Raw genomic sequence first — 27977 nt, 5'->3', positions numbered from 1 at the left:
CAGTGTTTGCCGTGCAGTGACATAATGATGTAAATGGCAGATGATAATGAGTAAAAAATTCTTAAAGCATATGACTTAAGATAATGAATCTCTTGTAAATAAATATAAACAATAAACTAGTAATTTAGTTAATTTCCGATGATGATGATGATGACCCTATAGACAGGTCATGCTGTGTACACTTTACTGACCTGCGTTTGGTGAACAGTTTGGCACCCAGGCGAAAACCCCACTGAACAAACAGATCCTGTTACGACTCCCTACACCGTAAAAAAGCAAGTCAACAGCAAGACCTTGTTGCTTTAGCCGTCCATTAAACCATCCCTCTCTGTCAGCCTTTCTGCTTATCTGAGATGTCTTTGAGTGTTCATCTCCCTTTTTAGAAGGTCATAAACTCGCTTAAATCAGTACCAATTTGAAGCACTGTTTGCAGTGTCTAATATGTACACCTATAAACTTCTAATTTCGGCTTTAAAAAATTGTGCGCTCAGTCTAATAAATGAACGTTTATACTACGTTTTTTTTGGCTTTCCTCTTTCTATGTGTTTGCTTGGTTCTTAAAGTATTATTTAAAATACCAATGTTTGTTATTAATAGAAGTTTGAATAAAGTCGGTCTTTAGTCTTAAGGACAAATACCCGGTTTTGAATGCTACAGTGCTAGATATGTCCTAATAAAATTACGCAAATCCTTCTTTGCTTTCAGATATTTTAATAGTGTCTCTATAGGAGAAGCGTATTTCCATCCTCTCTAGGTGTCTGTGACTCCTGGCTTTGCGCCTCTCTATGTTAATAAAGCCGTCTCGTCTCCAGCTCCGGCGTGTCTGCGCTGGTGTCACCTCACAGCCCTGCTCCACAGCCGTGGAGACCCATTTACCACCACACCGACACGGATTACAGACAACACAACCCCCTGGGGTCACCAGGGAGAGAAAGCGGGAGATGGATTTACTGGCCATTTGTAACACAAACACCATAATTCTTACTTTAATTGCCCAATGCAAAAAAAAAAAATCTTTAATGGGGAAAACGACAACTATGATATACAATAAAATTAAGCATGGAAGCAGGGAAGTACAGTAGAATAATCAGTAACAGAACAGTATTTTATTAGAAATCATGATAGGCAGCTTTCTGTTATTTCTCTATAATTAAATAATACAATTCCCTTTAAATGAAGGAAAGACTGAGTTAATGAATATATAGAGGAAGGTAATGTGAGCATCTGTTGAATACACTAGCATTGTCCAATTTGTGAACACAAGATTCCTTTGATTCAGAATTGGTTAAATTGAACCCTTTAACAATCTTAATGACTTGGTAAAACTCATACAAAAATAGTCTAAAATATTTGTGTGCAACCCTCATCCCCATTTCAGACATCATCTGTGTACAGAACGGACACTTTATTTGTAAATAAAGCAAAAAGAAAGATCATGCATTCGATTGGGGAGAAGCAAAGAGTGTGAAATATTTAGATCTTTACCCACCATGTCCCCTTTCACATTTAATTACATAGCTTTGACACTAAAGTCTCCCTAATAATTACAAAGCCCCTCGTAGACCCCAGGATAGCGGTTATTGCACTCATTCAACACACTGCAGCCTCCATCCCTCCCTCCTTCTGCCGCGTTCCCTTTCTTTCTCTCCCTTTCTGGCTTTATTTGTAGCCCAACATAGTTGGAGAAGGCTTATTAGAGCGTCTGGCAATAGTTGGCACAAAATAAAGTTTACCCTTTCATGCTAGTTTAAGCAATTAAGCTGTCACACAGAATGCAGTGCTTTGCTTCAGGCAGGACAGACGGCCATTCACACCTACATTCTTAGCAACCTGCTTAGAAACGGAGGAGTTCGGGGCCTCCCTGTGACAAATGATTATGAACGTTTATTGATTTCATTAGCATTCATTGCAGGACTGTGCGTGTAAAGCAGCAGGCGAGGGTGAGGGCAGATTGTTTCACATGGCACTTAGATCATGTTTCGTTTTGGGTGGTTATGTTAAATGTTAAAAATCTCAAGTCCAGTCACTGTAGAATAGATTCATGTCCATAGCTTAGTGTGGGTTTATGAAAATGTTTAATACTTTTTTAATAATTCAATACCTATACAAAAATGTTCAATACTTAAGGTTTAGAGTTTGTTAATTTTTCTAACCTTAAGTATGAATTTAATTCCAAAGATTGGAGGTGAGCTCTAGAGGCCTTCTGAGGTGTGTTTTGTGGGTGTAGGATGAGCTGGCTGTCTGAAGGCCGGAGCCCTGAGCTTTGTTTTGCTTTGCCGATAGCGGAGGTGAGAGGGTCAGGGCAGAGAGGTCGAGAGGTCGTACAGGGCCTCTGTGAAACAACACAGAACAAGACAATCTCAGGGCATTCCTCTTTTCTCTCGCTCTCATTCTCCTCTCATTTCTCTGCATCCCTTCCCCCTTAAAAGATTTCATTGCTACCACTTGGTTGGATTCGGAAAAACCTGTGGCAGTTGTTTCAACATTTAGAGATTTAGGATCATTTATCCATCTTTTTGCTAATAAACCTACTATTTTTTTTTAAATTATTGATAGGCTCTTCTGGTTTGGGAAAAAGGACTGCAGCAAATCATAAGATTGTGCTACAAATCTCGTACTTTTAATCTTTAATTTTTCTCTCCAATACTCTTGTTTCTTTCACACAGTTGCTGTGTAAACTAAAATGTAATTATGAAATATAGATACATTATTATTATGATATATAACACATCCATAAAATTGCTGTGGATAGAAGCAGGATCTTTAGGAGTTATTCATAGTATATTGAAAGTAATTTATTAATCCTTTTAAACTTTCAAATTTACATTTAATGCTTGATGGTTGAACAGTGAGTAAAATAATGTCACCTCATTGCACCAAGTTTTTGTAAATGCTGCTCATTGCATCCATAGAGCAAACCTTTTGCAGATTTATTTATGGTTCATAGGAAATAGTGGAAAGATTTTAGCCCTTTCTGTCAGATGATAGCCTTGGAATGTTTCTCATTTTTGGCTCAGTAAGCTTTTTATTTATTTGCTTCATTTTATTTTTTATAATGCATTTATACAGGTAGGATACATTTAAATTGATCAAAAGTGAAACTCAACACTGGAGTTCTTTACTTCCGGTTTTGCCATTTAAAGAATATATTCAATTAAAAAAACATGAATACAGTTTTAAGTTGTAGTAATAATTCACAGTATTACTGACCCTAAAGGTTTACACAGAAATGTGTGTGATAATTAATGTTTTGTAAGCATTCCCATACTTTCACAACCCTTTAAATTTAACATTTGTTGTAAGATACCTATTTTAAAAAAATACAATTTTACTCAAATGGAACTTTGATACTAATTTATTGCAATTAATTGTTTTTCTTTTTTTGCAGTTTAAATAAGAAATAACAACCATACTTATACATGGCATATGTGAAAATCTGCAATTAAATCAGTTTTTGAAGGAAGTTAACAGAGGCTGATAATTACACTTCTGGGGAGATCTATTCTTTTAAGCGCTTTGAATTGTTTCAGTTTGAATTGAATAATTCATTAAAAAGAACCAGTTTAAAAGAACGATTCCTTCACGAAATGAAGCTCTCTAGCAGACACTCCATACATGGCTCATTTTAATAACAGGTTTGTGTATATAATAAGAAATTTGTATTTATTTATTTTAGAGAATCAATTTAAGAAAAGACATTTTAATACTGTTTACTGCCTCTCAGCACAAATATTATGCTGTTTTACTTATAAATATGGAAATAATCTGTTGTGTCTGTGGGCAGTGAATAGTCTCAGACTTTCAGAGGTGAAAAGAGCAAGCAACAAAAAAAAAAAAAAAAAAGCAGGGTTTGGAAACTGGACCTGTGACGGGCCTGATTTCATTTCACGGCTGTTTCATGCTACATCGCCCATTAGTGTTTTGATTGGCCACGTCCATGCATAATGTAAATTCAAAACAAGGCGGTTTTGAAGGAGGATATTTGTTTAAATGGCACATCCAAAGTCCACATGCCCATGTATACAGTCGCAGACACTCAAAGACTTTATGCCGTACCTGTGTAAGCGATAGTTTTTCCATGCTCCCAAATAACCATGCACTGTAGCGACAGACTCATACATCTTAATTTCTTAAACTTGTCTGTGTTTGTACTAAAAGTATCCATGAAGGATTTGGGGCTTTTTCACAACTCACAAAGGAACGATTGGGGAAATTCGATGAGGCAACTAACTGCAGGGAAAAGAGAAGGGATGGCGGAAAAACACCCCTTACTGACATCTCTCATATAGTTGGCGCACCTCCCCTCTCCCTCTTTCTTGCTCTCTCCTCACTCACAGGATATACAAAGTGTCTGTCAGCGGGGTGGCCATTGAGCAGGGAGGCCTGACAAACCTTCCACTTAGCCTAGCGCTGAGATCGCACAAAGGCCCCAGGTCAGGGGTCACCGGCAGGGTTAGGGTGGCCACCGTCTTTCTCATGCCTCTCTCCTCTCTCTTTTTCTCCTCCACCCCTCCTCCACTCTCCTGCAGGTCTTCTGGGCTCATTGTCTGAACGGCCTGTTTCACTCAGTCATCCTCTTCTGGTTTCCACTTAAGGCCTTCCAGCACGGTAAGCGCACATGCACACGCTGTCTCGCACTACTTTTTAGTTTTGTTTTTTGAGCTCAGTGGGTGTCATATTGAAAGACGGGTCCGCTCTCGCTTCAGCTTAATTGCTTTTCATTGGCCACCATGAATATCTGAAGATCACTCAGTCACATACACATATGTGCACACACACACATTCTCTCATTTTCTCCATTTCCACATATTCCTCAGGCAACAGTGAGGATAAATTGTATTCATTTATCATGCCTTTGCAATCCTGTATCCTTTTTTACTTTTTTAAAGCATTGTAATGAAACAAATGAGGAATGTAGCTGTCAAGCTTCAAAAGATGAAGTTGCATCGTAAAATATTTTAAAAAGTCTTCTTTAAGCTATATGTCTTTGTGTGATAAAATGGGCCTGCTTTTAATTTAATATTTAATTAATTTAATTGTTCACTGATGATCTCTCACTGATAATCTCTGTAAATGGATTATTTAGTGCATTAAACTTTATGAATTAATTGTTTATACAAGTTTTGTGAATATTGCTAAAGATTGAACTTTACAAATCACTTTTTCTTTGTCAACAAATTTTAGTCAATAACGCCTTACATTTTAGGCTTTACCTTGCACAAATCTATCAGCAGATCTACACTTTTTTTCCTGGATTTTTAATTTTTTTTGTAGCTTGACACTTTTCATTCTTAAGTTAACATTTTGGTGTAATTTAATAAATTGCTCTGTGGTCTAATAAGTTGCTCTTTACATGCAATCGTACAATAAGTGTAAGCATGTACAAAGGAGTGTGTCGAGCATGTGAGCATTTCGTGAGTGTGTGTCAGCACAAATATCTGGCTGACTGCAGGACCACACAGTCAGAATCAGACCTGCTTTTTAAACAAAGCACTGGAGACTCTCTCTGACTGACAGGTTGTCAGCACCACACACACACACACACACGCGGTAACACACATACCTTCCTGATCCACATGTGCTGTCCGTTGTGTTTCACCGTGCCAGAGTACTGATGGTTTTGGATCATCCGCTCTCACTTACAATCGGAGAATGACTAATACTCCTCCACTAAACCACACTGCCATGTGTGCACTTTTGTGTGTGGCTTTTTTATTAAGCCAGAATTTTTACTATTTAATCTTAAGATGTTTGCTGAAGCAATTAACACAACCCAATAGCTATCATCCTGAAAAATCAAGAAAACCCAGATTGCCTCAACGGTCAATTAATCCTCTATGATTTGGGAAGATTTTTTTTCCAAACTTCTCTGTATATCTGTTAACAGCTGCTTTTACACCCACTGTTACCTTTTAATCACACGACCATTGGAGAACTGAGAACAGGTGTGTCATAAGAGGAGAATAACAATTCAACAAGCTTTTGGTTCAGATTAGACAGCCATAAAATCCTTTCCGCAAAGACGTCAGATTCAAACTTGCATGATTCACAAGTCCTAGCTCTGTCCCTAACAGGACGTCCTAGAGAATGTTTACAAATGTTTTACATTGAAAACAGGCCTGTTAACAGCATTTGTGCAATAATATTTGTAATATTCTAGGATATTTAACCTCTAAATTGAGGTTAAATATCCTAAATTTAAATATCCTGACTCAAAGAATATATCACGTTGTCTAAACGCAAATTTTTTTTCACTGCATTTTACCATCATGTATGTAAAAATGGCTCTTCTGGTGTTCTTGTCTGTTTAATGTGAAGATGAGATCCCTCTTGAGCTCAACCTCCATTCCCACTGACCTGTGTTTTCATGGACTTGTGTGTGTTAGCATGTGATCCTTCACTCTAAAAGCCTCCTTGTTGATTCTCCTCACAGATACCGTCTTTGGAAACGGAAAGACACCAGACTATCTCCTCTTAGGCAACATGGTTTATACAGTAAGTGCATTTGGGTCCTCAGATCCTCACAAAGCGCCTCTGTGTCCTCCCCGTCGCCTGACACTTTGTCCCGGTTGTCCTGCTGTGAAATGTTCCTTCTGTCTCGAGTCTGGCCTCACTGAGGATTTTCACTCCTTTTTTTGCCAACTTTTTTAGGCACCCAAATGAAAATGAAGCTGACCTGCTCTATTTCAAACTGTACTTCAAACAGAAACTGTTTGGAAGTTCCTGTCTGCCGACTGTCTCCCATTAGATCTTACGTCTGTTCAATCTAATCTGTTTATGTATACATGCGACCTCAGATAAGAACCTGTCTCTCTCACAGTTTGTGGTGATCACGGTGTGTCTGAAGGCTGGGCTGGAGACGTCGTCCTGGACCATGGTGAGCTTTAGATGACTCTCTCAATCCCTCTATCGCTTTTCTCTCCCATTTCACTGTGTCCTCCTATTTCCTTTGACTTTATTGTCCCTCTATCAGTAGAAACACACTCCTCCGCCCCCTCTCACTCCACTCACTTACCCTTTTCTTCTGCCACTGATGTCATGGAAAAGTTCAGAGCATTCAAAGATGATGTCATGGTTGCATCGCTAATCAAAGCACTTATTCACCAATGCAATCATAGTTCACTGTTGCTTACATTTTATTGCTGTTTAAAATTGTATTAATATTATGGTGATTGCAAGTCAAATGCTCAGCGTTTAAAATGTAATCAAAAGTTATGTAAGTGTAATTTAAATCAAATGCAGTAAAAATAGTAATATTATGAAAAAGAAAATTTAAGAACCGTTTTCTCCTTTGAAGTTAGAATTTTTTTAAAAGTCTGTAAGTCTGGGGGTGATGACTCAGCTGAAACATTCAGCTTTGCCATCTCAGGAATAAATTTAATTTTAAAATATATTTAAACAGGAAACAGTTATTTTAAACTGTAATAGTATTTCACACCATTACTGTATTTTTATTTAAATAAATGCAGCCTCGGTGGCATAAGAAACGTCTGACAAAAATATAAAAAAATGTAATTATTCCAAACTTTTTACTATTAGTAGGAATGTATGCTACTGTATATTTATGCCATAATAAAATTTGACAACATGTATGTTACAAATTCAGTCCATTTTGCTGCACTGCATTTTGCAAGTATAATTTTGACAATCACATGATGTTCATGTGGTTTTGGAAAATTCACATGTGGTTCCAATGTTTCACATGTGCAAATTTCAAGCCTCAAATGCTTGATGATCATGTGATTAAACAAAAACACATGGGTGTAACATACTCCCATATGTGCACACTTGTGATTTAGCATGTGTTCATGTAAAATTCATGTGTGTTAAGGGTTGTTATGTATGTCACTAGTCTAAAATTACAATACATCTTTCAGATGAGGTTTTGTGCTGTTTGAGTGTCAGGCTGCCAGTATTATCAGGAGAATGACGTCCCTCCTCACTGACTGTGTGTTTTCTCTAATCTTTTCTGGCTTATAGTTCAGCCACATTGCCATCTGGGGCAGCATTGGATTGTGGGTAGTCTTCTTTGGCATCTACTCCTCACTATGGCCTCTGATTCCTCTGGCCCCGGATATGTCAGGAGAGGTAAGACGAAACAGAATTAACAACAAAGTTTTACTTATTTACTGCTGATTTTTGCTTTTTAAAGAACTTCTGAAAGTGATCAGAATTGACAGCAGAGGCATTTATAATGTTACAAAAAATGTACTTTCTCTCCTGAAAAAAAAATTACTGGGGTTTACACCAAAATAATAAGCTGCACAGCGGTTTTTGACGCTGATCTTTTTTTTTTTTGCACTACATTCTCATTGTTTGAGATTTTTGGCAGCTACATTTACTTGCAGGCCTCAAACTGTCTTATTCACATACAGCTTACAATAGCGGCTCAAATACTAGTGACAGTGACTGAAGTAAAAACATTCAACGGAAGAGCATTATCACATTTGACACAAGTAAGAATACAGAATTTGTCAGGCACCAACTACACATGGAAACCTGCAACACTCACAAGATTCATGTATGTGCAGCACAGAGTGAATGTGAATGAAGACTGGAGTAATGGCTGCTGAAGATTCATCTTTGCATCACAGGAATAAATTACACTTTTAAAATGTATTAGAATTCAAATGAAATAGAAATTGGCCTTTAGAGCATTTGATTAAATCATTTTAGCATTGCTAAGCATAAGACTTAAGAATTAATTATTATATTTTGACTAGCTTTTTAAGTAGCTTTATGAATCAGTTTTGCACTCAGAATATACTAAGCTAAAAAACACACACTTCCCCATCCTTATCCCTGGGGCTGTGGATGTGTCAGGTGATATAAAACACACACAGACCACCCTTTTTCTTGCTTGGGGCTCTACACTATCTATGCCTTAATCTGAGTATTGAGAGTTTGTGTGTGTTCATTAGGGTGAGCAGGGGGCAGGAAACTCTACACCTCCATAAGGCCTCGGGGCACCACAGGTCTCTGCTTTTTTCTCACCTCATAATCTCCTAATGGCTCCTAATAGTTCCTATTTGTGTCACCTGTGAAGAAGAGCGATTTATAAAAAAAATCCAAAACTGCTTGTGTGAGCAGAGAGTTCAAAAGTCCTGCAGTGCAGGCAGAATACTTGTTTATAATTGTTTGGTATGGTTTTAATCAAATATAATAAAAGTTGATGTGTTTTTGCTGTTTTTGCTATTTATTTATATAATGTCTGGACACCAATATGAGAACGTTCTGTTCGCACACATTGTTGCCGTTATCTAAACACTCTTAAAAGCATCCAACATTTTTATCCCAGCATCTGGCGTTGTGTAACAGTAGCCTCTTCCTCTCATGTGTGTCCTGCACACCCGTCCTGAATGGCCAGTCAAGTGGGCTCTTTTATCAGCTCTTTCCCTCTACATGTAGGGTAGTAGAGTAGATCAGACCCCTGAGGCTCAAGGTAACCCAATGCCGAGGGGAGCCATAGCAACGGCACTACATCTGAGCACGGGATACTACTGAGAGAGAGCGCACCTGAACACACCTGAACTCTGGGCCACCTCACACCGATCTCTGACTGCTGCCACAGCTGCCTGAAGGGCAGAGAAAGGGGAAAACGATTATGATGGAAAGAGTTAAGACACGCCACACCATTAACTCTATTTAGTTGAATTGTCACTCTAACATATCACAATGCATCATTATTTTGACATTTTCATGGTACTCCAAGGCACTTTAGAAGAATAGCATGGTGGGTATTCTTTTGAAGTGCCTTAAGTCCTTTGAAGATAGTCATATGAATATGTTAAATCATTGGTAAGATTTTATAATGTTTTAAAGTCTCTTATGCTCATCGGGGCTTAATTTATTTGATTGAATACATGTAATTTTTATTACATGTAATTTATTCCTGTGATGGAAAAGCTGGATTTTCAGCAGACCTTACTCTATTCTTTAGTGTCAAATAATCCTTCAGACATTTATTCTAATATGCTGATTTGGTGCTAAAAAAATATTTCTTCTTATTAACTGCTGTGTTCCCTGGTGTTTCATCCAGTTTTTTCCAGGATTCTCTGATGAATAAAAAGTAAAAAAAAACAACAGTATTTTATTTGAAATATAAATATTGTTACTTTGTAAATATCTTTACTGAACTGAATGCATCCATGCAGATTTAATTCTTTAGAAAGTTGAGTAAAGTATCTTAAACTGTAAATTCCATTATTAGTTGTTGTTGTTTTTGTACTCCCAAATGTTTTGGCGTACTGAAAAATAAGTTAAATATGAAGTTGTTGTTGTTGTTGTTGTTTTTTTACTCAAACAGTGAACAATTTTCAGAAACATCTAAAAGTTGATTACTCGATTTACACGATTACCTGTGACTGCTACATTTTGCATTTGTTGTGTCACACACAAACGTGAAACCGTGAACCTTAAGTTTATAGTGTTATTAGAGAATTAAAACAGACCTTTGGTCTGAACTGCTCTGAAAACCTCTTAAATGAACCATGGGCTGCCCACAGCCTGACAGAAAGCATGAGAATGTCTGCTTTTTGCACCGTTCAAGACATCATCTCATGTATGTAGCATTCACCCTGCAGAAATTTACATAAGCTAAGCATTGACCTATTCTACTCGGCTAATTTTTTTAACTCAATAATGTTGAATTGCTATGCACGTGTTAAATAATGAATCTTAACAGTATACTTTTGATGTAGTTGTCTACTGCACTAGTTCAGATTGTCATATCACGTCACACTCAAGGTAACTTGAGATACTGTGCTCAACATCGAGTCTGCCGATTACCTAACTATCACCTCACCTGCCATTACAAAGGACCTCAAAACACCTGTTTAAAGACATGCACATTCACACACGTTCAGCCAGTCAAGTCATGAATGCGCCTTTGAACAAACACGCATAACATTTTGCATCAAAAGGTATGTAGAATTTAGATAACACTCTAAAGAAAGTCACAGCGGATAAAACAAGATGCAGAAAAAGATCTTTAGATGTCAGAGGCGTGATGTAACGGTTAGCTGTAGCCGCATTGAAAGTGCTCTGTGGTGCATTCCTCTCCATTCTTCCATTGAATTCAGCAGACAGGTCTGTTTTATTCAAGTGCACCTGGTATCTGTGCGAGACAGACCATTCATCTTGTTCTACTCTCTTTGATGTACAAGATTTCACCTTTAGAGCCTCACTCTCTATCAGCAGATAAAACTGCAGCCTGCTGCTCTTGTAACATGTGCATACTAGAAACTGTGTGTGTGTGTGATCTGCTTTTTCAATTAAAAAAAAAAACATATACTGATAGGCAGTTCCTGTCCAACAACTTATTATAATACAATCAACTAAGATATCTGACTCAGTGCAGTGCTGCTTAATGTCTGTTGAAAAGCTACCGTTTTTTATATTTATATTTTAATATTAAAAAAAAAAATAAATAAATATATATATATATATATATAAGTGCTTAAAAAATAAAAAAAGTTATATATATATAGTTATATATATATATATATATATATATATTTTTTTTTTTTTTTTTTTAAGCACTTTGTGCTCAATATGAGCAAGAACACCTGACCATCTGATCATAGGAGTTCACATGATCAGTGCCACAGTTCTGCTTATTTGATTAGTTACCTAGAAATAAAGCACAATTTAAAAATGATTCCCAATAAAGCTTGGAAGTTGCTATTTATTCTGAATTTGAATTCCAGATTATCAGTGTTGTCCCAGACTTTTGTACCTAACTTTCCCTCAGCCCATGGAGATGTCACATGCTGGGATATTAGAATGTGTGTTTTCCATACTGGACACTCGAAGGCCATGTGAATACCTCCATTCTTCACGCCTTGAGACAAACTGAGAATTGCTGTTCTTGCAAGCCCTGTCGGAGTTAGATGTCTCTTGCTTATTTTTTTCTTCTCCTTTTTTCCCCCTCTATCTTTCAAAAACAACAGCCATTAGATGGGACTGCAGCTGTATCTGGTCCACTGGGACATTGAATCTCTGTTGTACACATTCAAACCACAAACTGACTAGAAGAACTTTGATAGAGCATTTACAATTAGGATGTTTATATACACAAGTTGACATTAGACTTTTTGAGTGACTGGCTTGGCTTATAATAAAAGCATATTCAAATTAATTGCAAGTGGAATATTTAGTTTTGGGGAGAAAAGGCAAAAACATTCTTTATTCTTCTTGCACATGTGTGTGTGTGTGTGTGTGTGTGTGTGTGTGTGTGTGTGTGTATAAATGTTGATAAAGTCGACTTGGCTAAGGCGTTAGTATGTAGTCCCTAAAGCCAAAGGGCCAGGCCGAGGGTGAATGACCATGTGTGAATTGTTCTCATCTCATATTTACCATCACAATGGATGGTATTAACATTCTTGGGCCAACATTATCACTGGCAGGCATGAGCAGCCAAACTCTGCTGCTTCACAGCACTGCTGATTAGTGCACCCAGGCATAGTTAATCCATCCTGTCAATCACCAGAGGAAGTTACCACGTGGGATTGAATGATAAACACTCACACTCAGTCTGCCTGGTTTAAGCGCTAATAGAATCTGTCAACGTTTGCTTTCAGGTTTTGAAAGACCTGATTGAAGATTTTAAATGGTCCGTTAGTTTGTGCTTCTGACAGAGCAATATAGTCATTTTGATTAATTACAGCTTGTGCATGAAGGTTTGTGTATATGTCAACTTATTGTGGTTTACAGTGTGTGCTTATATAGAATTTGTTTTTGTCAGATTTCCATTTAGCATTAGCTTTTGTCCAAGTTGCATGTACAATGTGGCCAAATCCAACAGTGTAATGTGATCGTCTAACCCCCTTTTCAGGGGTGACTTTAGTTTAGCTTTAGTGAAGGGCCCTTCAAACCGCAGACATGCCAGCTCTGGAGAGCTCATTCATTGTTTTTATTGCTTATGACAAAGGATGGGGTGCTTTGTGTACAGTATGTGTGCATATCTTTGCAAATTTACCTTTCTAAGAATTTCTTAATATTTTGCATGCATGATGTTTTTACATTTACGTTTAGTCATTTTGCAGAAATGAGAGACAAAGAGACAAAGGTTGTTGGGGGTTTTTTTGTTTAGGTTTTTTTAAGATGAAATTAAGTATTGGCGAGAGGCATCCAACTAGAATAATCGTCTTTAGCTTTTAATTGTGTTAGTAGACCATTAGTATACCATCTAGGACCATAAACGCGTCCAAAATCCTACCAGTTTAATCTGGTTTATGGAACATGGTGGCTGGCTACTAGCTTGCCTGGGTTTTTCTAGCAGAAAATTAGCATAATGTGTGTGTATTTGTTGTAGAATGTGTCCAGCAGAGAGAGAGGGAGTCGATGTCCTGTCTAAACAATGGATGCGGACACCCTTGATTTCCTGCCAAGACGAGGCTGGAGTGGTTTATTATTCTGCCGTAAAAATACACCTATGGCCTGCATGCTTTCAAAATTAAAATACATCTGTGTATTTACCTGAACTATCCATAGAAATGTTAGAAAAAAACATGGAAGTTCACTTGTATAATTTTAAATTGTACACTTCATAGCGAAATAACCCACTTATTGCTTTTTAAGAGTTTTTATAACAAACAACTTGGCAGGAAAATATTAATGAAATTTGACATCTTGCTTTTTTTAGTCATTGACTCCAATTTAACATTCCCGACACTAGTTTTATTCATACTTGATGTATTGGAGCCCCTCTGGTTCTGTCTGATTGTTCAATACATTGGCCTCCAATGAAAATGATTAAACTGCCATTATCAAAGAGAAAATTGTTACCTCTAGGACTGTCGAATTCCGGCACGCCATGAATATCTTTTCACCAATGTACAATTTTCTCTAATTCCACTTGGCAATACAGAACACTTGTTTCATTCAGGGTCAAAGATGAATATGTAGGGTAGAGGAAGCCATTTTGATTTCCAGTCATTTGGGATTTCCTGCCTCCCTGATGTTTTGTTAGACATCAAAGTATATTTTTCTTTAATGGTGAGTAGATTAGCTAATTTGGGAACACCTGAAACCTTTGGTAGATTGCTGCAGGCAGGTGTGCCTCTCGGCTTTGCGCTTGGGCCTTTACTGGTTTCGATTACAGGAAGTTGATTTGTCTTGGAGTGCCGAGTTTAGACAAGTGGCGCAAGCATGTATGTTGAATGGCATTGCAAGGGGGTGGATCGGTGCTCTTTGACATTTAATGACAGGTATTTTCAACGCAGCTGGGCCAAAGCAAACAGGATAAGCACAGACGACTACATCTCACACCCCACTAGCCCAGGCTAGATTATTCAGTCTATTCAGACCCTGTGAAACCACAGAACACCCTTTCTTTTTCTCTTTTTCTGCAGTTTTTTTTCCTCTTTATTTCTCTCTACAAATTCCTTGCTTTCTCACAGGCTTTAAACACTCTTCTCTTTGGATGTGCATGTTATGATGATGATATTATACACTGAAGCTGTTATAATCATCTGTGAGATTGTCTGAGCATCACCCAGTTCAAGACGGATGAATCTGTTTGCTGCTTGTTGATTTAATTAATGAATGTATTTTGGCAGATGGATGTTCTGATACTGGCCTTGCTTTGGCTCTCATTTAGGAATCATCTGTTTTGGTCACAGAAATTTTTGAGATAACGAGTTTATTCTGTTCCAGTTCGGAATTGCAGGAAATTTATGAACTACTTCAGTTATGAAATTCATTAAAGTAATGAAGACTTATGTGTCTGAGTTTTGCACTTGGTACCATGCAGTGCTTTCTAAGAGTGATTGGTTGTAATCCAGTAATCTTGACTGTGATAACAGATAGTGCTGTTTATGCATACCTGACTTCATCCATTTTAAAATATGACACAAATAATGGCCATTACAGCTTTTTCTTAATCTCTGCTCAGTTTGAATTTTGGCAGAAAAATTACTTTTTTACTTTAAGGCAATTTTTGCGTTAGTGTCTATGAGGTGATTGCAGTGGCTACTATTCCTTTACTGTTCATATGCATTTCACATTTTCAAACAGATGGAGAGAGTCTGATTTTTCAATTTTTTTTTTATCTATCTATCTATCTATCTATCTATCTATCTATCTATCTGCCTTTTTTGTTTGTTTCTGACATGCACAGACAGCTGTATAATGATACACCCTTTTTTTTAAAAGAAACATATGGTGACATCTTATCCCACTGTCTCCCATGTATCATATGAAGCAGGCGTTCTGATAGGTTAGGGTCATCATTTGGGATCAGGGTTTTCGAGGGGTGATCTGGGAAGTACCATTAGCAGTTAAGAGTTGGGATCTGTATTCTAGCTGACTGCCTCTCTCATCTGTCTCTCATTTCACCTCTTCTTGTCTGTCTGGCTTCTCATCTGTCACACACACATTTAAAATGTACCAGGATTAGACACATTCCAACCCCCCTTAACTAGATTACATCTTTTAAGTTTTGGTCAGATTGGTGATTAAAAGCTAAGCTCTTTGTAGTACTGATGTTGTGAGAGTACAGCTAAATGGTTTGGTTAGGTTTGGAAATCAGTCGCAGATTTTCCTTGGTACTCTGTCTTATCTGTGTGTGTGTGTGTGTGTGTGTGTGTGTGTGTGTGTGTGTGTGTGTGTGTGTGTGTGTGCGTCTGTTTTCAAGGCGGACATGATGTTCAGTTCAGGAGTCTTCTGGATGGGTCTGATCTTCATTCCCATCACCTCTCTGGTGTTTGATGTAGCCTACAAAGTGTAAGTTGAGATTCTTCAGTGCCAGCCGTTAAACCCTGAACTTTGTGTCATGTATACAGTTTTAAATGTAGTGATGTATAATTTAATTTGCTTGCTAGACTCAAAAAAATAACTCTTTGGCTGAACAATTTAATTATTTGGATAAAAATCAATTCAAGTTATTTGGGCATGTCTAATTTTAGATACATTTACTGAGTTCACTTTAGTTAATTGTACTTTTAAGTATTAAATAACATGTTTGCATCATGTGGACCCACTGTCTGTGATTTTAAATGAAGTTCAGCCAAAGTGTTATAATAACGAAGCCAGTTAAATCTCAACTTTTCTTAACGCATATGATGTTAGATTACATTCAGCTATCCCATTGTAGTTGCTTTTTTAATCAAATAAGCATAAATACTTTTTAGCAGGTTATTATTACCCAAGTACACGCTTAATACCAGTTTTTATTTACTTTTTATGTAACAAACACATACTACTGTAATCTGTAACTGTAAAAAAAATCCAGTTTTTGTATTTATCACAATTTATTTTTAATTGGTGTTTTTTCCCACTTAGGGCACAATCTAGGATGTTCAGTGATAGTCTGATGTTACATGTGTTCTTACATGCATTTTTTTTCCACCTTCAGGGTTTATCTTTGTCATAGTTTTAATTTTTGACTTGTTTTTTTTCTTTACTCCTTGTGTTTCAGTATGAAAAAGGTGTGTTTTAAGACCCTGGTTGATGAAGTTCAAGAGTTGGAGGCGCTGTCAAAAGATCCAGGAGCTGTGGTGCATGGGAAGAGGTAAGGGCCATTCCTCGTGATTCCATAATAAAACAGAAAAAGCAAAAACAGCGGATCAGCAGGGATCACCTCCAAGTGTAAACGATCCTACTGGCTGCTCTCCCGGCTCCGGTCTCATTCTGTCTCCTCAATCTCTCACTGGAGACACATCTGTCCAGCAGGAAGTTTGTCTTTCATTCGATCGCTCTTCTGTGGGAGGAGAAAAGAGACGTCCATTATGAGCACAATGATGTTTGTGTCTCAGTCCTGTTCCTCTTTGTGTCCTCTCCTGTAGTTTGACTGAGAGAGCCCAGCTCCTGAAGAACGTCTTTAAGAAGAGCACCGTCAGTCTGTACCGGTCCGACTCCATGCAGCAGAATCTACTCCGTACGTCAGCGACACACATGTGCTTGGCCTCCCACAGGCACACGGACACAGACACACCTACATGTTCTCCACAGCGCAGACAACACAGACAGACTCATGCAGAATCACTGATGCGCACACACCCTACCGTCCCCATCTGCAGCATCAAAATGCAGGTTCACGCTCAAACACAAGGCCTTATGGATGTGCAACTGCAGACACTCACAGATGTACAAATCTGAACCAAAACCCATGAAAATTAGGTGAGGATGGTTGTTCTTGACAGCTGTGGATAGTAACTAATGTAGTCATAATATCGCTTGAGAGCAACAGCTGCATTAACAAAGCTCAAGTTAGGCTGAGATGGCACCGATCATAGGGTTTCTTCTCAGGCAGCTGGTTTTTGGGCACGGGGACTCAAATCTCATGTCTTGTCAGGGAATAACTTGGCCTTCCGTGTTAAATCTGGAGAATTCTGTTAAGGATATCTCGGTCCAAAATTGGCTTATTAAAGCTCATTCATGAAGTCATAATATGTACAGTCACAGTACACACACACACATGCACACAGACTTATCAGATTACTAACATTTCCTTCCTGGATATGCTGTTATACTACACGTCCTGTTTTCATGTGCTTTCTCTCAGTGATTTTCAACTGGTGAGCTACAGGTGTGATTGAGGTGTGTGTGTGTGTGTGTGTGTGTGTGTGTGTATATATATGTATATATGTGTATGTATGTATATACATATATTAGTTTTTTTTTCATCACACAATTCATTAAATGTATTTTTTATTAATCGTTGAATAAAATTTTTTGTTAATAATCATTTATATTTTGTATATTATTTTTAACTATTTTTGTACGTTTGTGCAAAAAAAAAAAAAAAAAACCTTCTGAATCATAACCAGTTGAGAACCATTGTCTTTTCATTTCTTTATAGTTTAACATTTACATTTCTTTTTATTTCTGTCCGTTACCTCTCTTTATTTGCTCTATTTTTGTGTTTGCTTTTAGGTGAGGATGGGGGACGTTCAGTGATAGTCTGATGTTATATGCATTCTTACCCCTTAGCTCATACCGCTAAATAATAATGCAGTTGCCTTACACAATACAAATTAACATCGCAATTAAACCTGCATTGTCCATCACGTCCTTCCCATTCCCCACCTGTGCATGTGCTGCTGTGCTGCTGTGTTTTGATTGACAGGCAGAGTCCTATTTAATCACTTCAATGTCCCGCTATCATTCCCACCATGCATTGCCCTCCTCGGCCTCTTGCATGTGCCCCCTCAGGCCAGCAGGTAGAGGTCGAGTCGGTTGAGACATAAGGTGAGTCATAGATCAAAGGGCCAATCCCAGTGTGCAGTGCTGTAGAGACCGTAGCGCCAGTATGAGAGAGATCTTTAATATTAAAATGACTAGGACTTGAATAGACTTGGAGTCCAAATCAAAGACATTTTTCAACAGCTGTATTTGAAGCACATTTCTTCTAGTTTTTTGTTCCGTTTTGTTGTTTGTTTGTTTTTCGGAAGAGTAGCTGATTTTTCCAGGTAGAATCAATAATCTGACGTTAAAACACTCAGAGTGTCTTATTTCCTGCCAGCTTCCATTTAGAGTCTGCCAGGGTAATTACTATTGACCGCCCCGACCGTCCCAGCAAGCCCACCCACACTGCCATAGCCCGTTTCTCAAGGTCCCCTGTGAGACCGATTTGAATTTTTTTGTTTATTTCTGGAAGCAGGCAGTCAGGATGTTGTGCATACTGATGTCTTTTTGCTGCGTCTTTCTGCAGACAAAAGACCTCCTTTAATTTCGACCACTACAAATATTTTCCGACATTTTGTTCCCATTAGTGTATGTAGGTCATCGTAAGGGCTTATTAAACCCCCAATTAGACTCCCAACAACAGAATAATCCAGACAGCCTTTAAATCCTCTTTTCAGTTCACGGACAATATTTTCACTTTTTTTTCTTGCTGAGTAAATGTATATTTATTTATGACCATAAACATTTACTTAAAACGAAATATAATCCTTTTTATTTTTATACTATTAATGGTATAATTTCTGCAATGCGTGCATAATGCAATTTTATATAATTAAGATTTATTTAGAAATGTAATGGATTTACATATAGGGTTATTTATTTGTCTTGTTTTTTTCTTTCTCTCAAAAATATGAGAATATTCCGCTACTGTCGCAAATTTTTACTTCAGATTTAAATAATCTTTCATTTATTTTTCAAAGTGTACACCCTAGTGATGACTTAAGAAAATGCACAACATTAGCGTTTTTTTCCCCATCTCATTGCATGTCGTTTATTTGATTTGCTTCATGTTTTTATATGATTTAATTTGCATCACTTGTCTTGCAAGTGTGCCAGCAGATTGTTTAGCCGAGTGTATTTATCTGATGCGTGTTTTCTGGGTCCTGTTTACAGACGGCTACGCATTCTCACAGGATGAGAACGGAGTGCTCTCCCAGTCTGAAGTCATCAGAGCCTATGACACCACCAAGCAACGGACCAGTGAGTGGTGAGATCCGGCTCGCTGGGCCCCGCCCCCTCTCAGCGGTCACTCAACTTTTTAAAGGCTGACAGAGAGCTGAAGCCTGTCAGTTTAACTTTGGCCTGCCTAGGGCACCCTGGGCAACAATGGATACGGAAAAATGAAGCAGTATGAGAGAGAGAGAGAGAGAGGAAAAAAAAATCAAGTTCTGCTGTGCTGTAGTTGTATGTTGAACAGCAGACACGAGCACTGTGCTAGCATATTTTTGCCCGGCCTGCGGTCAGTATGGTTTCTGATCTGTCAAACAGAGGAGAAGAGCGAAAAGAATTGACTCTCCTCTCTCCTCCGCCATTCCTTCGGCTATGAGTGTTCCAGCCAAAAATGTGGTGTTGATGAGGGTGGTGATAAAGGTGTTGAGAAACGTTTGTGGTAATGGTCTTTGACTGTGACTTCCTAATCATTAATGGCACACGAAACACTCCCTTTTCTTTTATATCACACATGTATTTTATTTTGCGTCAGAAAACATGACGTATGCCAGATAACCAGAAATGAAGTTCCAAAGAATATGCAGTCCCTGTTTTAAAAACAATATTTAGAAATCAGATGGTTTCTACATCTATTTGACAACTTCACCCTTGATTTTAATTTTATTATTGTTCGTGTTAAAATCTAAGCTATCAAAGCCTTATATTTGTTGTTGCCTTCAGCCATTATGGGGTTTTTGTTTTGTTTTGTATTCAGTTTTTGTATTTTAAATTGTTTAGTTTTAGTTTTAGTTGTTGTTTTTTTTAATTGGTCGGTTTATCGTGCCTGGTTATTCAGATCTTAGCTTGCATGTTTCTACCTTTTCTTTGTTGTTGTTGTTTTTGTTTAGTTTTTTTTTTTTTTTTTGTACAATTTGGCAACATTTCAACAGCTTTCTTGAACACGTTTCTGCATTCCACATCTTACACAGCTGCAATGATCACAAAGGTGCCTAACAGGAATTTTTTTCCCAGTGAGATAGTATTTCAGAGTCTCTAGCTAGGCAGCGTTACCGCACGCTTACACGTTAGACCAAAATAATGATCAGGCTGCTACACGGGCAAAATGAGAGCTTTTTAAGCCACACATTGAACCTCGGCCCCGTTTATGCGTCCGGCTCACCGTAAGGGGCTTTTGCGAAACTCTTTTAGACGATCAGATGTTCACCATAACGTTTATTTGACTTGGAACCGAGCGTTAATCCCTCAAACATAAGTGCCATTAGCATAGGGGAGGAACGGAGGATTTTGCCAGACCCACACAGTATCGATACAACTTTGTCTCTATAGTTCTTTAGTGAATTTGTATTTTTATATTGGACTAAGTGTGACTTTTTGGACTGATCTGCTTTGTAATGAAAACGTCGTCCCTCTTTTTTGTGGTTCCTCTTCAGAAACCGATCGTGGTTCATGAGCTTAAGTGACTACAACTTGTCTTATTAACGCTTCTTTCTTTGATGGTGGAGTTTGTGCGTTGGTTTTCTTCTCCCTGTGGGAGAGCACGTTTTGTATAGTGCGTCTGCGCAGTGCGTGTCGTCTGCATGTGCATGTGAGCTACGTTTCGGATGCGTCGCGTGACTGCGTGAGTGTTCGTGACCCTGTCGGTATGCATGTCTGTTTAACTATATTAAAGCAGCCTGAGAGACTCGAATGAGGATGCGTGCGTGACGTCCTCCGTGTTGTGTCCGGTTGTGTGCCGCTGCTCGTTTCGTTCGTCTGCACGACTCCAGGTATACTAACGGTGAGCTAAATGCCGATGCATGGCCCTGTACGTCAGCAGGTGTGTGCAGGTGTAAGTGTGCGAGTGCATGTGTGTGTGTGTGTGTGTCTGTGTGTCTCGGTTTGTATGAAGCTCTGCTAAAGCTTGACCAGAGATGTTGCACAATGCACTCTTTTAACTTTTCTGTGATGAATATTCTCTTATCTAGTTCATATCATTTGCAGTATTATTTATCTGGATGGATGTACCGTACATGTTCTTCATTTTAGTTTGGGATCTCACTGTAACACTTCTTCCAGCTGAAACGTCTTTTATTTAACGTGGAAAGAATACGTTTATAGCTACTGTGCATTTCGTTCCTTAAGCTGTGCTTTTGACCGATCGTTGGCTTTTCGGGTCATCACTCGACTCGGACACTGGATATATGACGTGACGTTGGTTAAAGGCTTGGACTGTTGCTTTCTAAAAACTCTGTCTGTCAAAGTGACTGATTGCATGAATGGAAAAGTCGTTCTTGGTTTAGCCTAAATGTTAATTGTCTGCTGAATCCCCCTCTAGTGTTGGTCACTTTAAAGAATGAAAATGCACTTTTATATGGTTTCAAATTCTCTATTGAGTGTTTTATTTTTTTCTTTCGGATCTTTCGTTTATGTCCTTTTGTTAAATGATTGTTTAGCATGTTGGAACTGCAAACTTTTAAGTGTTTTGTCTTAACTGCCATGAAGGACTATTGAAATAAACTTTCCAACTGAACCTCTTGTTTGGTGATTTCTCAAACGTTTTGTTGCATTCTGTTAATTATATCCCGATGAAGCCTGAAGGTCATCCAAGATATGCGCTGTTAGTGTTAGATCTGTAGCAGGCATCGGGTTCACTGATGGTTTGTGTTCTCTCAATCCCCAACGGAGAGTCTCCACACAATACGGAGTCATGATTTGGCAATAATCTGTTTTGTTTCCATACCATAAACTTCCAAGAGCTTATTTCCTGTCTAGACTAATGCATCTTTCTTTCTTTTTTACACAAGCATTAAATTATTCCTTAGCAAAAACTTCCTTGCGTGTGTAAATCTATTTCTGGCCGCTATAATGTTAATAAAGTAATGTTAAAAAGAGTGTTACCAGTTAATGCATTAGATTTCATGTCGTCTTTTAAAACGCCTTTAGGATTTCCCTGCCTGCACAGCACTCACTAATAAGCACTTCTTCAGAATGTGTGTACGGCTGATCCTCTTTAAAGGGCAATTGGGTGTTAAGGGTGTTAAGATTTATATTGATGTATGATCTTGTTTACAGCCACCAAAATCTGTTTACACTGTTCAATCATGAGCAAATTCTGGCTCCGCACCCGGTATATATTTCAGTGTATTTTTATTATTTTAGTTTATTTTATATTTTTGATTGCTTGCTTACTGTCAAGATTGGGAAATCTTCGGTCTCCAATGTGAAATCTATTTCATGCAAAACAGCCGTCTTAATATTTTTTGTGGAAACCGCGATTTTTCAGGAACTCAGAAAGTTAAAAACAGCATTTATTTAAAAATTGCAACATTTATAAATGTCTTAACTGATCGCTCTTGATCAATTTTAAGCCCCCTTACTGAATAAAAATGAATAAAACTAATTTAAGAAAAAAAAATTTCCCCCAAACTGAACAGCGGCATATAATTGTTGCATTGTATAGAATTGAAGCTGCTCATCGTGTGTGGCATTAAACAGGATACGATACCAATCTAAACAGGAAAAGGTGGAGATGCGTCAAATAGATGACATCCACTGTAATTTAGATGAATCATTCTGACTGTGTTGGTCAGTGACATTAATAGAGTTGTTATCTGTTCCATATTTTAATAACAGCAGTTTATTTATGTTGGCCTCTCTTAACGTAAATGTATCTATGGTAGTGTCCCTAGAAAGAATCAGTCCATAGGTTAAAACAAGCTTTCCCTTCGCGGGTAACAGGATCCTGGAATGTAACTTCTTCTCTGTCAGCCTGTTCTAAAACGAAACTTTGTCGTACAGTTTCTTGAACGTTTTTCATTCTTATTTCTGACGCATTGCTGTCCTTTCAAAGTGATGAGACCAAATGAGATAAGTGGAAGATAAAATGGTTTAATTTAGCTCAAAAACACTGTTGGTTAGAGACTGTAATACTTATTTGAAGGCTGTCTCGTCACATGACGTGCTTCCAGCTGCTCTGTACATTTTAGATACACCTGATCTTTTACAAAACGTCTCATATCAAATACAACGGACTGTGTTGCCAATGTAATCTGAAACTAAGCCAATAATGGCTTTCAGATTGCTACAAATTATACAAAATTGAACAATGAATCCTCTCCAAACATTAAAAACAGGTTTTCCCAAAGGTAGCTGTACATTTCGTATGATGTTAACCTGTTCCTTATGTGACCGATACTCTATGAGCAAGAATAATGCGTGATGAATGCCTGTTTTCAACATTAACAATTTTTGCCTCAATCTGGCAACTAAACTTTCCATCTCTGACCCACTGGAAAAAATAACATAATTTCTATAAAACCCTCATTCATGCATGGCACCATTTGTGTGCAGGACCCCTAAAATGGGATTGAGATTGTCATGTAATATTCAGTCCATCTATATAACAAATTATCTGAAATGTAGAGGTTAAATGTTCGGTGGAGTGTCGTTGACCAGCTGCTCTTTCATCAAATAAGCAGATTGAAAGTGCATATGAGATGCAATCAGTTTAGTAGATTTAGGCTTAAATGTTGTATCCGGCACTCGAGTGTCTGTCAGGTTGATAGTTGACCGTCTCGCCATCTTTAGCGGCCCACGTGGTTCTTAAATTCCAGCTGCGGTGTCACAAGTGCCGATCGAGCTTGCTGAAAGACAATTTAGCGCCTGTTTCCGGGAGCCTCTGTAATACGAGTCTACAGCAACGACATTGTGAATGACAGATTCTTTGGTGTCCGTTTCCTTTTGAGCAGGCAACCCCAGGTCAGCTCTGGCTGAAGTCAGCGAAGCCCTTGTTCGTGGAGAACGGTTCCTGCGGCAGGGGAAAGAAGTACTGCTGTGGCAGGAGGAAGCCGGAGCTTTGCAGGGTCTGATGGTGCAGCTGTAACTGGCTGTGAGCGTGCGCGTGCTGGAGAGAGTTACTGCCCTGCTGGGAGGTGTAGGGCGGCGGAGGAGGCGGAGGCAGTAGAGGCTGCGCCGGGGCCACGGACGCCGGAGTGGAGGCCGTGGAAGACGAGACCATCAGGAGCTGCTGAGAACACTGTCCCAGCCCGTCCCCCCGGCCCAGGGAGAAGCGGCGGACGGAGCTGCCTCCTCCCGCGGAGCTGGAGCTGGTGGTGGCCGTGCTGGACTGACGGGACGGCGTGCGCAGGCTGGGAGGGGCCGTGGTGAGGATCATGGGGATGGTTTCGCCCTGGCTGCGCAGTGAGAAGCGGATGGGCTGCTGCGTGGGCTGCTTGGGTCGCAGGCAGGTGCAGCAGTACACCGCCACCAGAGAACCCACCACCACGAATGCCACGAAGATGGAGCCCACCATCAGGAAGGGCACATAGATGGGCTCTGTGAACGGGAGAAATGACACGGGGGGTTAGAGAAACTAATCTGCCTCAGGTTACTTTCTTAAAAAATAAAGGTTCAAAGGCGATGCATTAGAGCACTGTAATAATCTGAAGAACCTTTATTCACTGAGGAACCTGTAATGGATATTTAACATGTTTAACGTCTTCTTTGGTTCTACATGGAACGTTAAGAGTGTACTACTAGATTTAATGCATTCCATGAAAGTAACTATTATTAAAATGTATATAGTCTAATTACAGGAGTGTAAAATACTTGATCAAACTTTAATTAGAAATATTATTTAAAAAGCACAAAGAACATCACAATTACAAAGCATTTAAACGTTTTCCCTTTCTAACCTCTTACTTTTCACATTATTCATAATATCTAAATTGGCAAGAGCTTTGCTTTACATATTCAGAGCACTGTTCGCTTTAAAACACACCCAAATGTATTTTGAATACTGTGTTTCAAAGAAACCGATGTTTTGATGAGCACTTACCAACATAATTTCACATTAAACACGACTATATTTATCCTATATACACACATTCCTTTCAATGCTTTCAATGGATAAGTTATCTGAACCATTAATGAAGCCATTATTAAAAAATTTTTAAAACATACTGATTTAAGAATATTTAAGTTTGTGCTTTGTAAATACTTATACAGTGGTCACCTATTGTAGATTCTTTTTTTATTGTTTTATCAAAACTTCATTGTAAAACATTACCTGCTATTATGCTATTAAACTAAACGTTTGTTAAACGGGTTACTCTGGATTAAATCACCATTTAAAATGAAATGAGACGTACTGCACTTAACCTCTGATGAAGAAAATAAGAAAACCTGGCTTGTAGAAATGACAAACTGTTGTAAAGAGTTGTGATGTGGTGAGCGTGTTCTCCGGTGAGTGCAGGTGTGTCAGGTTAACCTCTGCTCTGGCAGACTAACAGGTGCTGGAGAACTCTAATCCCTTTATTGCTGTTTGTATTTTACCTGAGTAAAACACTGAAATACAGTCATTCCTAAAACACCACATAATCCTGTTATGATTCTGTGATGTGATCATTTGGCAACAAGTGAGCTAATTCAACCAGATGTTATTATGGCTTAATTTGTTATCCTTGTTATATCTAGTATTTACTTTAACAGACGTTAGAACAGAAACCGAATCATACATGTTTTGTTTATATATATATATATATATATATATATATATATATATATATATATATATATATATATATATATATATATATATATATATATATATATATATATGTGTATATATATATATATATGTGTGTATATATATATATATATGTATATATATATATATATATATATATATATATATATATATATATATATATATATATATATATATATATATATATATATATATATATATGTATATATATATATATATATATATATATATATATATATATATATATATATATATATATATATATATATATATATATATATATATATATATATATATATTTATATATATAATATATGTTTTGTACTTAATGCAAATGCTTCTTTTGATTTCTTGATGAGTTAACGCGTGTCTTACGTGCAGCATACTGGGTGTTGTTCTCCACCTCCCTGTCGTTGGTGCAGGTCCCCTGGTCGAGGCGCGCGTCGGCGGCAGCGCAGCAGTAGCGCAGCGAGCAGCTCCCGCAGCACACCGTCGCGTCCGCCGTATCAAAGTCCTCCGGACACTGAAAGCCCTCGTGGTAATTCCCGCTGCTGTCTAGCCAGCCGTGACAGTACTCTCCCCGGGCATCAGATATCCGCAGATTCCATGTCAAATAGCCCAAGACCAGGCAATTCAGCAGGCGCACCATACCGGCGAGATGCGCTTTAATTCAGTTCCTCTCAAACAGTGCGCGCCCGATAAACTGCCCGTTTTTGGGTTAAGCGAGAGGTGAATGAACTTGAATTGCTTTATGAAAATACTCCATCAGCTCATAAGATTTAAATGTGACTGGAGTTAAATCCGGAATCCAAAATTTAAAGTCATCCAGCGCGGGTCTTGGTTTTAAAATATCACTTCCAGAAATTCCATGATTTATCTGTATTTCATCCGCTCCTGCTGTTTACTGTCGTTGTAATCTACTCGGCGAGTGCTTTTGATATCCATGTGGGTGTGATATAATTAACTGTCACATATACGTTTTATCGAAGACTGGTAAAAGCACTTTCCTATCCTGCCGTTTTCTCCAAAGAAGTAGTGAGCGCAGAGGCGCGCGCGTCTGCACTGAAGCCAAACGTGCTCAAATGAGCTGATCAGCTCCACTAAGTTTGTTTTAGACTCGCACCCTCTACGTTTCAGTGACGCGCACGCAGATGGCGGGCCTAACGTGCGCATTCATGTGGCCGGTGTCTGCGTCCTGTTGCGTGGGGAACGTATTCCGCGTCTTTAATAAAAATACTTTTTGATAGAAAGTTTATTTTTATTCATTGCTATTTTAGCAAAGTTTCCTTTTGGTTTACCTAAAACTATACCTTTTTGGCAGCATGAAGTCTTTAAAAGTTAAGTGTTTCATTTGATTGAATTTGCCGTTAATTATTTTATATTCATATTAGACTTCTTTCAATCGTTTGGAAAGGAGTGAGGAGGTTTTGCCTTAAAATTAGTGTCATGTTGTCGCCCTCTTCTGGACATTATTGTTTTACGTAAAACTAGTAAAACCTTGGCGTGAAGGCTGATGCTGGTTCAGGCTCATTTGTATTACTAATGAATACATCTGAAGTCAGCATTTAAAAAAAAAAAAAAAAATAGCCAGTGTTGTTCCACAGCAGGTACTTTTCTCCTTATGTGGGCTTATAGTTTTATATGTGATATAGATATATCCTGTAGTCTGGTATGCATCACCATCACATAGGCTAGTTAGGTTTAAAGACCCTCTGATAGTGTATTTATTATTTCCTCTTTTTAACACTGCTGTGATTCACTGGATGTTACATAACGCTAATATCAAGTACCTAAGCTTTATATGAAGTAAAAGTAATTGTTATAGATGAACTATTACAGACAAAAAAGCCAGCCAGCTGAGTAGACTACAAACGGGGAAACTTTTGGTAACACTTTACAATACGTGCACACTAATAAGCACTATGCTTAACTAATGCACAGATAATACGGAATTAATGTAATAATCGTGATTTTTAAAAACGTGATTTATTGGATCACCGTTTATAAAAGCGCTTAACTGTTTAATAATCTGCCAAAAAAATAATTGGCTTTTATAAACAATGATAATCGTGAATTAATTATTATCTCATGC

The 27977-nt window shown here is 38.1% G+C and overlaps 2 protein-coding genes across 7 annotated transcripts in view; one reads left to right on the top strand and one right to left on the bottom strand.

Moving 5' to 3' along the window:
• atp8a1 (ATPase phospholipid transporting 8A1) overlaps positions 1–21868 on the top strand; it is a 106065-nt gene extending 84197 nt beyond the window's left edge. For all 6 annotated transcript variants that reach the window (XM_043256768.1, XM_043256770.1, XM_043256766.1 and 3 more), the window contains 8 exons: positions 4530–4608; positions 6434–6495; positions 6821–6877; positions 7981–8088; positions 15638–15726; positions 16421–16513; positions 16788–16879; positions 19303–21868. In XM_043256768.1, the coding sequence (XP_043112703.1) occupies positions 4530–4608; positions 6434–6495; positions 6821–6877; positions 7981–8088; positions 15638–15726; positions 16421–16513; positions 16788–16879; positions 19303–19400 (678 nt within the window). In that variant the 3' untranslated portion in view covers positions 19401–21868. The remainder of the gene's footprint in view (positions 1–4529; positions 4609–6433; positions 6496–6820; positions 6878–7980; positions 8089–15637; positions 15727–16420; positions 16514–16787; positions 16880–19302) is intronic.
• A 1338-nt stretch (positions 21869–23206) lies between these two features.
• shisa3 (shisa family member 3) lies at positions 23207–27767 on the bottom strand. The gene is made up of 2 exons (XM_043256773.1): positions 26261–27767; positions 23207–24672 (listed from the first exon to the last, which is right to left on the bottom strand). The coding sequence occupies exons 1-2, from the start codon at positions 26532–26534 to the stop codon at positions 24098–24100; spliced, it is 849 nt and encodes a 282-aa protein (XP_043112708.1). The 5' UTR covers positions 26535–27767; the 3' UTR covers positions 23207–24097.
• Between the last annotated feature and the right edge of the window lie 210 nt (positions 27768–27977).

The sequence above is a fragment of the Puntigrus tetrazona genome, chromosome 14 (assembly GCF_018831695.1).
Source record: "Puntigrus tetrazona isolate hp1 chromosome 14, ASM1883169v1, whole genome shotgun sequence".
In the NCBI taxonomy this organism is placed as follows: domain Eukaryota; kingdom Metazoa; phylum Chordata; class Actinopteri; order Cypriniformes; family Cyprinidae; genus Puntigrus; species Puntigrus tetrazona.
This window is presented reverse-complemented; position numbering and strand designations above follow the sequence as displayed.

What these genes read in the sequence shown, in the direction of transcription:
- shisa3 (XM_043256773.1), bottom strand. Translation starts at nt 26,534, where the DNA reads ATGGTGCGCCTGCTGAATTGCCTGGTCTTGGGCTATTTGACATGGAAT. An exon ending in CAACACCCAGTATGCTGCAC is followed by an intron (nt 24,673 to 26,260) that starts GTAAGACACGCG and finishes TCCCGTTCACAG; the next exon opens with AGCCCATCTATGTGCCCTTC.